At 35.7% G+C, this 13,250-nt stretch overlaps 1 protein-coding gene across 1 annotated transcript; it reads left to right on the forward strand.

Annotated features, from left to right (window-relative positions):
* Positions 1–944: 944 nt before the first annotated feature.
* LOC104877013 (transmembrane protein 184C-like) lies at positions 945–13,031 on the forward strand. Its single transcript, XM_033760020.1, has 9 exons — positions 945–1,069; positions 2,737–2,849; positions 3,504–3,603; positions 4,346–4,517; positions 5,756–5,800; positions 5,936–6,192; positions 10,261–10,466; positions 12,057–12,310; positions 12,786–13,031. The coding sequence occupies exons 2-6, from the start codon at positions 2,743–2,745 to the stop codon at positions 6,088–6,090; spliced, it is 579 nt and encodes a 192-aa protein (XP_033615911.1). The 5' UTR covers positions 945–1,069; positions 2,737–2,742; the 3' UTR covers positions 6,091–6,192; positions 10,261–10,466; positions 12,057–12,310; positions 12,786–13,031.
* The last annotated feature ends 219 nt before the right edge of the window (positions 13,032–13,250 follow it).

Genomic DNA, 13,250 nt, shown 5'->3' on the forward strand with positions numbered 1-13,250 from the left:
AAAACAAGCCTAGTTTGCTGTAAAAGAATCACAATGTGTAAAAACTTTATTAAGATGAATAAGCGTTAATGGGCAAAGAATCACCAGGATTCATGTCCCCTCTAGAGTATGCCACAATGCATTTTTCAAAAAGATGCTTTTCTAAATGTGAATGATCACATAGCTTTATAGAAGCTGTGGTTAAGTTAGAGTATGTTACTTCTGGATGACTACATGAATTTATCATAGTTAATTTATAGTATATTGGCAGTACTATTCCAAAAAAATCATATTTTTCTTTAAATATTGTCAAGATTTTTAGAATTTGTGGTAACATGAAATACTAAGCTATCTGATGAAACTATTTCCTAAAATTTTAAGAATATGAAGTAATTTAAAGAAGGTAGACTGTATGTGTTATCTGTTAGTCCTTACTAACACTCTGTGTGCTCACAAAGAAAAGATGGAAAGAACGGTTCAGTTCTTTATATTGTCATTTTGAGCAGGAATCTTAGTCAGCTAAGATGAATATATTTCTTTATGAAGGTATGCATTATTTCTCTGCAGCTTAGAAACTGGATGAGCATGCAAATGAACATTACATGTGAAATATACTTGAAGGGCCTGGCTATTCATAATGACCTCTAAGATAATTTAGGGGGAGAAATAAGCTAACAATTACAATCAACCTTTTCAAAATTAGACAGCATAGTTTTGTAAAAAGTTAATAATTATTAACTTTCTAGTTAGCTTTTTAACTCTTTCTAGTTCAATATATTGGTCTTAGTTTTTGTATTTCCTTCAAATTGACACAATAATCATGGTAACATTTCCAGAAAATGCTTCTGTTTTAATTTTTGAGTCATCTCTGGGACCAAAGTCAAGTGATTATAGGATCACTCAAATAAACTGACTTCCGAGTTTAAGCACTGCTGTCACTGTATCTTAAAATATGTGATTTAATCATAAAATTGTGTCTTTTACCCTGCTTTGTAGCATCTGTGAGTCACTTGGCATTTATTATGAAGGAACTTTCGGTCTTAAGAATTCCTGGACTTACTTAGTAATTATAAACAGTGTTTCTCAAGGGGTAAGTAATTGATCTCTGGAACTCTGCTTTAAGTATTATTTCTTGGAATAAAGCTCAATTGCTTCCTTTCCATCTTGAAATTTAATTTATATAAATAAATTGAAAAACTTTATACATACTTTTATAGGATATAAACATGCAATAACAACTTTAATTATTTGGTGAATCATATTCTGACCTGTTGATTGTGTTTGTTTGTTTAATCTCTGATTCTCATTGCTTAGCTCTGTATGCATATCATGAATAAAAGCAGTGTTCTCTGAATAAACAGGACCAAGGAGAAAACAAACACACACAATGGGCATGTTCAGCAAGAGAAACTGTCTAACTGGTGTATACCAGCACTCCAGGTTTAAATAAAAATGGGATAATAGAATTTGTTGACATCATGTAATGGGAATCAGAGGAAATTAAGACTGCCACAGTTCTAGAAACTGAAGTGTTCTGAAGATATAACTATTGATCCTGCGAATTCAAAGTGCGTGCATCTGATTTCAAATCTTTGGTTAATGATTTCAGCAGAATAATATTTTAGATGTGATGCATTATGTTAAAGCTTTATAATAAAAATTAAATAACCAACTATCCAAAATTTTTCCACATGTGCATCTTCTTTATGACCAGTAATTCTTTTTCTGAGAATATATATATTTTTTTTCTTTGAGACAGGATCTTACTATGTAGTTCAGAATACCCTTGAACACAGCATGTAGCCTAAGATGGCCTCAAACTCACAGTGATCCTCCTGCCACAGCCTCCCAAATACTGGGATTATTGTAAAGAAATGCTCAGTATTTGTTTTGACTAAAAAGTGTTGTTTGTAACAGCAAAAGCCTGGAAACAGCCCAAAATCCGTGATAGGAACTAATTAAATATATTATGATCAGGCTCTTGACCAAAATATCAGTCCCATCTTAAGAATGATCCTTATAAAGTGAACAAAAATTTTATATTGAATTCATGACAGTTATCTAAAAAATAGCTTATACTTGAAACTGTAGTTCAGTGTAGGGAGCTTGTTTAGCATGGGCCGGGTCCTGGGTTTGACCTGTAGCTCTACAAAAGAAAAAAGAAAAAAAAGAGTGTATCTATACTCTTGGATATATAGGGTCAGATAGGGGTCTGAGTAACTTTATTTGTCTTTTATTGCTTCTGGATTCTGAAACACTTCAAGTGAGCATTTTATTATTTTAATGTGAGAGATGATTTTCAAAAGTAAATTTACCTGGACTGACATGCCACCCAGAAGAAAAATTGCTTCCCTGATTCCTTATTTTCTGATTTCCTGGTCACAATTTTGTTGAAACTGTACTTGTTTAAGGTGCTGTCTTCCTTCATATATGTACAATGTTAGGTAACAGAGGGGATAAGAAGCTGAACCATTAAAAATGGTAACTTGTATTTAAAAGCCATTATAGACTTTTTATTTTGGCTGAACAAGTGTTTTCTTCCATGGATGTCTGCAGGGAGGGGGATCTATATCTCTTTTGAGAACTTTGATTTTATAAATATATTCCTAAAGAGAAAAAATTAAATGTTTTTTGTTAATCTACAGAGTAATAGAGCCTAGAAAATTTTGCCTGAACTGTACCAAGCCTCTGGTTTATAATTTAATGTTGCTTTAGTTATCCTTACTGCAGAAGTTTAAATGCGACTCTCATTCACAGGTGTCTATGTATTGCCTTATTTTGTTCTATACCACACTCAAGGAAGAACTGAAGCCACTCCACCCCATTGGCAAGTTTCTAAGTATGAAATTTGTCATTTTTGTCTCTTTTTGGTAAGTGTTGCTTTCTTTTAAATGTTCTCATTTTTCTAAAGTGCAATACAAATGTTGATTTTCAGGTATTGTTAGCAGAAGGTGGATTAAAATGACTCTACTTGAACACAAGTTCACCCCTTTAGGGCTTTCAGGCTTTTCATACAGAAATAATCAGTTGGTCACTATCCCATGAATGAAAAATTATTTGAAGTAACATAATTTTCTCAACACTGAAGGAATCATGGTTTTATACTATAGAAAACTTAGAGAACTCGACAACATATGTTCGCTATATTGCGATTACAGTTCTTTTGTCAGTAAAGAGAAATACAATTTTGTTGTTTGGAGTTTTTGTTTTTGCTTAGTATTCTGTTGTATAGCTATCAGATTTCTTCTAACTTTTGCCTTTTAAAATAGCATTGAAGATATATGAAGCAAGTACAGAGTTCTGAGAATCCATAATTAGAATTCCTCTGTTGAAACTGTATTTGAAGAGTACATTTGTGTGTTTAAGGTAGATGCATGGTTTCTTTAGGAGTAGGTTGTGAAGGCAGGGTGGTGGTGGTCTTCAGGTCGTACTGTGGTTTTAACTATTTTAAATGACATATTTTTAAAACAACTGCCTTTCTATGCTTTATAAAGATTCAGCATTTACCTTTTCCCAACATCTAGGCAAGGAGTTATCATTTCTCTACTGGTGAAATATAAAGTCATTGCTAGAGGGCCTCTGTGGGACTGGCATTCTCCAGAAGAGGTGGCCATAGGCCTCCAGGTAAGCAATGCTAACTGTGACCTCAGTAGAACTTTAGTGTTAAACACGTTTGACCTGTCATCTTCACTGAACCTAATAATAGCCTGAAGAAAACAGAATCCTAGAGAAACTGGCTCTACGAACCCTAATAGAGCATGAAATGAATCCTGGGTTTTGGTCTTCTTAGTCTATTTCTCTTTCTGCTTTTTTCCTTAGTCTCTGGGTGGTGTATTGAGAATACAGTGCCCTTCGCTAGGAAATGCTTGACTTGGGAAGTGCAAAATAGATTTATGAAGAAGTAAATCATTTTTGGAAATGGAATCATGAATATAATATGAAATGAAAACAGCTGCAGAAACTTAAGTTCTTTTGAAAAGTGCTTGGTGAAAGATAGCAATTTATTTTTTTAATTTTTGATTAAGTTTATCAGTACATTTGAACTTTTTTTTCTTTTTTTCCTCATTGAGTTTATTGGTACATTTTAGGGATACAGTACAGTTACATTCATTGCTGGGATCCTGTACCTTTACAGGACAGGTCTTGGTTTTCATTTTTTCCCCTTGTCCCTGCCTCCCTTCACCCCCTCCTTCCTCCTCTATTTACAAAAACTCTTATTTCCACTTTTTCATTTTCTCATATTTGTTTCTTGTCCCTTGTTTCCTTTCCTCTACCCTTCCCACTTTCCCTACACCTTTAGCCCTTTTCTTCCTATTTCCCTAGATTTAAGCCCCAAAGTTAGCTGCTATTTTTGTTGTTCTTACAGGATTTCCTCTTTTGTTTGGAAATGCTTGTGGCTGGGATTGCCCACCATCACCTTTTTTCACACAAACCCCACGTTCAGAGCCAGGAAGAAGGCTCATGGTTCAAGTCTTCCTTGGCCATGTGGGACTTCTCGGATATTACAGACGATGTCGCTGAACAGATTAGTCATATGGGTAAGTACCAGCCATTCAACTCTTTCACGTAAGTAGGGAATTTGGTTCTCCCACTGAAGCCATGTATTCATCATTTAAGAAACCAAAAGAAGGAGGCAGCCGAGCAGCAAAAGAGCACCAAGGACCTCATGGCCTCATGGAGCCAGAAGTCTTAATAATACATCCTTATAATGCCAGCCAGCAGGTTGAGGTACCTCCTGGTGTCATACAAAAAGAAAAATCCAAACATAGCTAAAAAGATGGCTAACTGCAAATACAGTGCTTGTTGTGTGGTTCCAATTAAAAGGAAGGAACATGAGGCTGTGTCTGCAGAGGTGCTATAGATGACGAACCACTTAATCTTTCCAAGTTTATTTCTTCAAGTTTGGAATTAAATGAAAAACTTTCTAGTGCTGCCATTCAGATTCCTGAAGCAGTTAGATGGAATGTAGTGACTCAAAAGCCCCAAAGAAAGAGGCTATGGCTGATACGCATCCTAACAACAATAAATGGTTCCAATTAAAAGGAAGGAACATGAGGCTGTGTCTGCAGAGGTGCTATAGATGACGAACCACTTAATCTTTCCAAGTTTATTTCTTCAAGTTTGGAATTAAATGAAAAACTTTCTAGTGCTGCCATTCAGATTCCTGAAGCAGTTTTCTGGAATGTAGTGACTCAAGAGACCCAAAGAAAGAGGCTATGGCTGATAAGCATCCTAACAACAATAAACGGTAGAAAAAAGGCAGAAAAATGGATGGAGAAGTGTGCATTAAAGAGCCAGCAGACTGAAGATTTATTTTCCAGTCTTTTTTAACCTTTAGCGAATTCTTAACTGTGTGGCAGGAACCATAATTCAGTTGCAGAGTGCTGGTGTTGCATGCAGGAGGGCCTGGTTTCAGTGCCCAGCACAGTAAAAGAAAAATCTTAATTTTCAAGTTTTAGGTAACATTGGTGCCTTAACATGTTTTTATTTGTTTAAATAAAGATTATTTTTCTTATAAAAAAAAAAAGAAACCAAAAGAAGGGCAGGGGATTTAGCTCAGTGGTTCTGCCACCTGTTCGCAAGTCCAAGGTCAGGAGTTTGATTCCCAGTACAAAAAAAAAAAAAAAAAAAAAAAAAAAAAAGAGAGAGAAAAGAAAAGAAAGAAAGAAAGAAAGAAACATATTTAGAGCAGTACCATGGTACAGGAAGGAGGAGGGAGCTTGTATTACGTTAAAAATATCTTGCCTAATGTGGAACGCTTTGTATTACTTTAAAGGATGGACCATCCATGGACAACACAAACCAAAAAATCATACTGAGGGTCAGGATGATAAAATTCCTACTGGGGGTTAGGATGAAAAGCAAAACTCACCCTCATTATCACCAACCTCTGAAGATGGGTTTTCTTGTGTTTCTTCTCTACCACGTGCTGTGACACATCACACTGCACACACAGTGATCAACACGCCTGAGGAAATGGTCAGTGATACTGCAGGAGCAAAAAAGTGTGAATATATTGCCCTTACTGTACCAGATGAAGTGGTTAGTGACAGCCCAGATGACACTTTGGAGACAGCAGAAGAGGAAGCGGTGAAGGAGGTGGAGGAGTGAGGGGCCCTGGCCTCAGGCCCGGGGAGTCCACATACTGGGCCCAAGTAGACACCCTGGACCTGAGTGTGTCTGAGGGGCCCCGTGAGGACCCTTTTTGCACAGGTACGTTTTCCTGACTTTATGGTGCTTTTACATCTGAACTCAAGATTTCACAAGTATTTCTGTGTTGTTTTTTAGAGCAGGTAGTTCTTTCATCTATCAGCTTTTCCTGTTTTTGATAGGGGAAAGTGTGGAGTCAAAAGAAATCTTCTTCCATTCCGCTATGCTAGGTTACCTTAGGAAGGTCACACTAACTGGATATTACAGGGTGGCAATACCTCCCTCAGATTTGTGAAGATTATGTGGCAAAATGCTTGGAAGATTTCACACATACTAAGTTCTAGCCTTCCACTATCATAAACCCATAACATTTCTTTTAAATTTTCCTGTGTATAGTGGGAGGTATAAAAATGTCCCACTATTTTTGTTTTTCCTTTTCTTTGTTGTGTGGTTATTTTCAACTGTTTTAGGACCTGGGAAGGACTCTTTAAACAATTTTTCTTCTTGGCTACATAAACTACTATAGAAACATTCCCTTTCCTTGTGTGGTATTGGATCTTAAGACTACATTACACATCTGGATGAGAGAATTCAAGAGAAGGGTACCAACACTTAGATCTGCTGTCTGACAGGAGGAAGTAAGAGTAAATTTGTACTACTTCCTCAAAGTTTTGTATTACAGGAGTTTGAATTCAGGCTTGGGGTTGCAGGTAGCTACATGAAGTATAAAAGGGAAAAGGTCTTCAGTGGTAATAGTCATAATATGTAGTACTTGGCGAATGGTGATAATACTATCAAATAAATCAAAATGTTGATTAATTGGCACTATCCTTTTGGGAAGAAGACATAGAAATAATGATACTATAAAGAATATAGCACCCAGATGTGGAAGCTTATTCATACACTATTAAATAATTTTGTACTTCTTTCTTTTCATTTATCTGTTAGAGATACATTTAGATTTCTTTTCTTCCTTTAGAGATACTTGAAATATTTTAAATCACCAAATTGCTTTTGGTTTAGAGGCTCAATTATTTATCGAATCTTCACTTTAGTTTCCTTACCTGTGGAATGAGAACAACATCACCAAGTGTGTTGATACCTCTACACATCTGAAAAGAATGAAAATGTATACTGCAAACTATCCTGCAGTCTTTTTACTTTGTGCTTAAAAACTCTTATGTAAGAATTTCAAGGTCTAGGGAAACTAGAAAGAAGACATTTGAAGAGTTACTCTATTGAATTTTGTACTGATATACTCTGTCCGTTACTTACATGACTAATGAAGTTACTTTAGTGGTAGGAAATTGTGATGATATTGAAAACATAGCAGGAGAAATGGAAGGAACAACTCCAGAGGAAGTCACTGAATACTCAGGTAATCCTTTTATCGCTTTAATACATAAGTTGTGAGGCTTTCAGATCTGTTGGAAGCTTCCTATTTTCTTATGCTGAATTATGTTTTAATCCACTAATTTTTCCACAACATGATGACTTTTTGTGTGCTTTAAAAAAGTATTTAGAGCAGATCTTTTTTCCACAAGGTGACATAATAGCTCTGTTCTGTGTTGGTTTTGTTTTTAAAGGCAAAGTGGGCTATTTTTAAACTTGAGAACTTCTTACCTGTAATCCCAGCAGTTCCAGAGGCTGAGGCACAAAGATTTTTAAGACCTGACTTGACTTTTTAAAATGCTAACTATAGCTGAAAAAGCCAGAACAGGTCATGTGTGTTAGTTACGTTTTTCTCATTGCTGAGACAAAATACCCGACACCCTAAATTAGAGGGGAAGGGGTTTATTTGGCTTACAGTTTGTAGAGGTTTCAGTCTGTAATCAGCTGGCTCCAAGACAGAAATAGCAAACAGGCATTGCAGAGGAGACACAACATGGTGCACACATGAGCAAAGGCAACAAGGGTGAGATTTAGAAGCATCTTTTTGCCACTTTCATCTTATTCAAACACCAGGATTAAGGCAGTGCCAAACTAATCTCTCATATGTAGTTATCTAGTAACCACACGCCCTTAACCCCAGCATCACACATTCCAGATTCAACTACCTCTGAAAGAAAAAGTCCCACCTCATGCATATGAGACTTTGGGGGGACATTTAAACACAACCATAGCATTCCACCCCCAAAGACTCATGCTTATGCCTTTATGCAAAAAAAAGCATTTAGTCCATCTCTAAGAGTTGCCAAAGTCCTAATAGTTTGACCATTGCTGAAAAGTCCAAATCCAAAGTCTCCTCTGAGAGTTAAAGCAAACTCTTAGTTTTAAGCCCCTATGCAAGTGAAAAGAAAGTTGAACACTTCCAACATTCGGTGGCTCATTTGCATTCCAAAAGGTACAAACAGGAATACAAAAGAATGGGACCAAAGCAAGTTCAAAATCCAGCAGGACAGGCATTAAATCACATAGTTCCACTTCCAGCGTCAGAGGCAATCTGCAGCAGGTTGTCAACTTGAAAAGGCTTGGGTGGCTCTTGTAGCTTTCCCCAGATGATCCACACTCCTGGCTTCTTCAGACTTCTGGGGTCCCTCATAGCTCCACACACTGCCCTCTCAGGGTAACAATGCTTGATTCCACCACTCTTGCACTTTGCATGTCCCTGAAACCAGAACCACACGGATGATACCAAGGTCTGCTGCCAGCTGGAGGAGTTGCAAGGCTTCCTTCTCTCTTGGCTGTAGTGTGCCTGGATTGATCCTGAGGTACAACTTCCCTAGGCCACTGCCATTCTGGAACTTGATCCTCTGGGGCTTTCTTCTCAAAGAAAATATTTCACTTTTACAAGTCTGAGACTGCAAAAGCTGGAATCCTGCTGCTTCCTGTGAGGCTGTCAGGCCACCTTTTCTATTCTATTTATTCCATTTCAGTAATGAAGACCTCCTCTGCTCTACCTTTGCAGTCCACAGCTTTACTAAAGCTTCCTTTCTGGCCCCACTCTAAATGTTTTATATGGAAATGTCTCTTAATCCTTAGCAAGTAAATTACAGTAGACATAAAAAGTAATTCATATTTATACCCTTCCTCCCTTCATTCCATGTGTTCAGCTTTTACTATTGTATAGCTGTGTTCTGGGAAAGATACAGTGAACTTCAGGGCTCAGATTGGAAGGGGAGAGGCAAGAATCCAAAGTATCAAAAAAGCACTTGATACAAAGGTACTTTGTGCATTAATCAACATTGTAGTTAGTATACCTTCTGTCATATCAGAGTAAATTTTTCAAAGTAAAGCAAATGAGAGTTTACCTACTTACCAGTCCAATTATTCCAATACAGGATGACCAAAAATTGCACTTTTTCATTAATTTTTATAAGATAACAGGAAATATAAAAATGACAAGTATGAGTGTATCCCATGCACACAAAAATTAACTAGTTAACACTTGCCTGAGCAGTACTTGGGATGGTCAGTATGTCAGCAAAGATACTGCCCAAGTGACACTCAGGATAAACTGTTAAGTGGTTAAAATTAAAAATTTCTTCAAATAAAAATATTCAAATATTGTGAATGTTGTCATCATAGTTTGCCTACACCTTTAACTTACTCTGTCAGAGGTATGGGGATTACCTTCTGAAGAATGATCAGAATATTTGAGCCTGTACTTCTTTCTATAATAATAATGAAGACTATAAAGATCTTGTAGGACAAAGGTTGTATAATGCAGCTGAGGTTATCTGGGCAGAAAATTTGACTTGTAATTATATTTAATTATAATAAAACTGAGTTTAAAATAGATCATTTGTGATTTGCATTTCTCTCTCTTCCTTTCTTTCTTTCTTTCTTTCTTTCTTTCTTTCTTTCTTTCTTTCCTTTCTTTCTTTCTTTCTTTCTTTCTTTCTTTCTTTCTTTCTTTCTTTCTTTCTTTCTTTCTTTCTTTCTTTCTTTCTTTCTTTCTTTCTTTCTTTCTTTCTTTCTTTCTTTCTTTCTTTCTTTCTTTCTTTCTTTCTTTCTTTCTTTCTTTCTTTCTTTCTTTCTTTCTTTCTTTCTTTCTTTCTTTCTTTCTTTCTTTCTTTCTTTCTTTCTTTTTCTTTCTGTTCCCAGGACTTTCTCTTGAAAGGCAGGCAGAACCACTTAGCTAAATCCCTGGCCTGAATTTGTATTTCTTATAATATCTGACATTTATAGATTGGACTGTATAAATCACTTTTCACCAGAAGCAAATATCAGGTGGTACTAACAAAGGAAAAGCTACACAGAAGAAGAGTACTGACTTCTGAACTGTATGTTTCGTTAGCCTGGATTTGACAAGGCTAACGAATGATGAATCATGACTGTATTCCCACTCTCCTTGGTTCAGAGTTGAGTGGTATTAGAAGTCCAGAACTGCAGCTGTGAGTAGTGCTCCAGTTTTTTTTTGTGTGTGTGTTTTCTGTTTTTGTCTTGTCTGTGTGTGTAATGTAGCCGAGTTCCGCATAAGGGTTGTTTACCTTTTCTTTCTTTTTATTTTGGTGGTGCCAGGAATTGAATTCAGGGCTTCATCCATGCTAGGCAAGCACTCTGCCACTGAGCTACATCTCCAGCCCAGAATAAATATATTCTTTAAGTTAACTTTAAAAAAAATCATTTAAGTAGGTTTTTGTTAAAATGTTTCCTAGTATCAGAGTTAAATAATTTCTTTAGGAAACTATTCACACCCACAATTAAACATCAGTATTGGTGTCATTCCTTAATATGATACACCTTTCAACATTACTGCATAATAGAACTGTTTTTCTTTAATATCAATACTCACAAAGTTCTGAAAGGAAAATATCACCATCAGTTTCAACTTCTGAACATGATTACTTTCTTGGTTTTTCAAATGAACAGATGTCTATAGAGAAATATTTTCTTTACATTCAGGCATCTGCACATTAGAATCTTGAATCTTAATTATTTTTAAATAGCTGAATGTATGAAGACATTATTTTTGGTACTGGTCTGATGCTAGGCTGTATTTCCAGTGTCTGTTTCCAACCAAAGATGTTCATTTCTAATTAAATGAAGTTACAATTCAGAAAAGTTCAACTCTCATGGAGTGTGCCTTTCTTGTGTATTTCAATAGCTTTGAACTTGTAACTGCAGCCTGTGTTCTGTAGGATGATGAAAATGTAGTTCAGCATAGTTTAATTTTTATATTAAGACCTCTTGGTATAGTTAGAGTAGAATATCACAATATACAAGAGCTTTTTCATATTTGACCACCGAATACAACTTTTTCAGAAGACAAAACACAATCTAAGTATGTAGGTAGATGAATGATAGATTCAGTTACTGTAAAATCGATGTCTTTGTAAATAGAAATAATTTATTTAGTCAATCAGGAACAAATCCTAATATACTTAGCCCTGTGTTGATTACTGGAACATAGTCCTCACCCAGGAGTCATCAGGATTCCAACCATAGCGTGTCCGTAACCCATTGGTGGTATGTATGCCACCACACCCTTGAGAAGGGAGAGGGGACTTTGGCTTGTTCATAACCTCCTGTCTGTGGGTTAATGTCAGTATTTCTCAGCTTAGTGTCATGTGTCCTATAAATGTCTGAGCTGTGGTTGTCTACATAGAGGGTTCACTTATTACAGCAGCAAAACCACTTTTGCCCTGTAAGGATCAAAGCTGACAGTCGACAGTGCTGCGGATGGATTTCTGTTTTCTGTAATACTGAAGTTCTAGTTGATTTTGACCCTCAAATATGTGTATTATTTTAGAATATTTTTTGGTTATAAATAGTATGGACTTCTTAGACACAGACAGTAAATTAGCAGAATTGCATATATAAGATATTCATGTTCTTTGTTGTAATTCCTATAAGAAAGGTAAGTATTTATGAAGAGTGCACACCAGTATGGTTTTAAACAATGAGGTAAAAACATGAAGTAGTCTTTTTTTATTCATGATATGGATGGTATATGAAAGTAAATTCCTTTTGCTTGTCTCTAGTGTACAGGGATGTATGACTGGCTTTATGTTATCTCGAGAAACATACCTTTGTTTAAAGGTTGAAACCATGGCAATGAGATGGAAAATACAAGTTTATGATGTACATTTATATTTGTAACTCAAGAACACCAAAGGGGGGAAAAAAAGAACACCAAGGGAGATGTGATACCTTACTTACATTGACTGAAAGACAAAACATGGAACTAGAGAAAAAGGAGAAGCCAGAGAAATGGAAATGAAGACAAAAGCCTTCTGTAAGTGTCATGAACACATGCAGATATAGAAATTGTTAAATTTCACATTTTTCATTTTAAGAACACTACCTGGGTATTGATGTGCAGAGTTTTTTCCTTTGTTTTTAATAAATAATACAGCTGAGTCAGCTAAAGTAAAATTTTTAATTTGATTGCACCAGGAAAATAATGTTATAAGAAAAAGTTCCTGAAAATCTGGGGAGGTGTATGTCATGCATGCTAAGAGGGCACTGTTCTCTTCTGAGTACAAGTCATAATTTTAGAATAATTTAAGAAATATTAGGCAAATGGTGGCATTGCAACCTTTACTGTTAGTGTCTAAGCTTTGACTTATTGTCCCAGTGATATCTTAGCAATGTAAAGGGAAGCATTTTAAGGAGAAAAAGTAACCTTTTATTGTTATAATGCCACAGTGCATATAGTTCATTTTTGTATTAGTCTTGTGATGCAAAGTAATCTTTTTGCTTGTTTGTAGACACAAAAGCATAAAACAAATGGAGCACCCAAGAATCAAAGAGGAGAAAAGAAGATGAAAGGATGAATGTGCATTTGTTTTGTAATCACTAATGGGTGTTCATAAAATGTATTACGCAATGCTCAATTATCATGACATCAAAAGGGATCGAGTTTACCTGTTCATTGTGATCTATAGTGTAGTTTCATTTTTTAAAATGCAACAGCTCTGCTGAAGTATTTTATCATTATCACTTGAAGTAATAAAATGGGCTTTATTTATGAATAAATGTTTCATTTATTTTTATTATAGTTCCATTTGCAAAGATTGTGACCTTTGTTTATCAGTTATCATTTCTACACTTCTAAGGGTTAAAAACAAGCAAAGAAGTAAAAAATAAAATTTGTCCCTTCAGTATTCGTTAGTTGTATAATTGTTTTAATTCACATTGCCTTTGCAGAAATTAGGATATTTTCTTTGTATGGT

Source organism: Fukomys damarensis, unplaced genomic scaffold (genome assembly GCF_012274545.1).
Source record: "Fukomys damarensis isolate Sample0158 unplaced genomic scaffold, DMR_v1.0_HiC HiC_scaffold_38, whole genome shotgun sequence".
Lineage (NCBI taxonomy): Eukaryota > Metazoa > Chordata > Mammalia > Rodentia > Bathyergidae > Fukomys > Fukomys damarensis.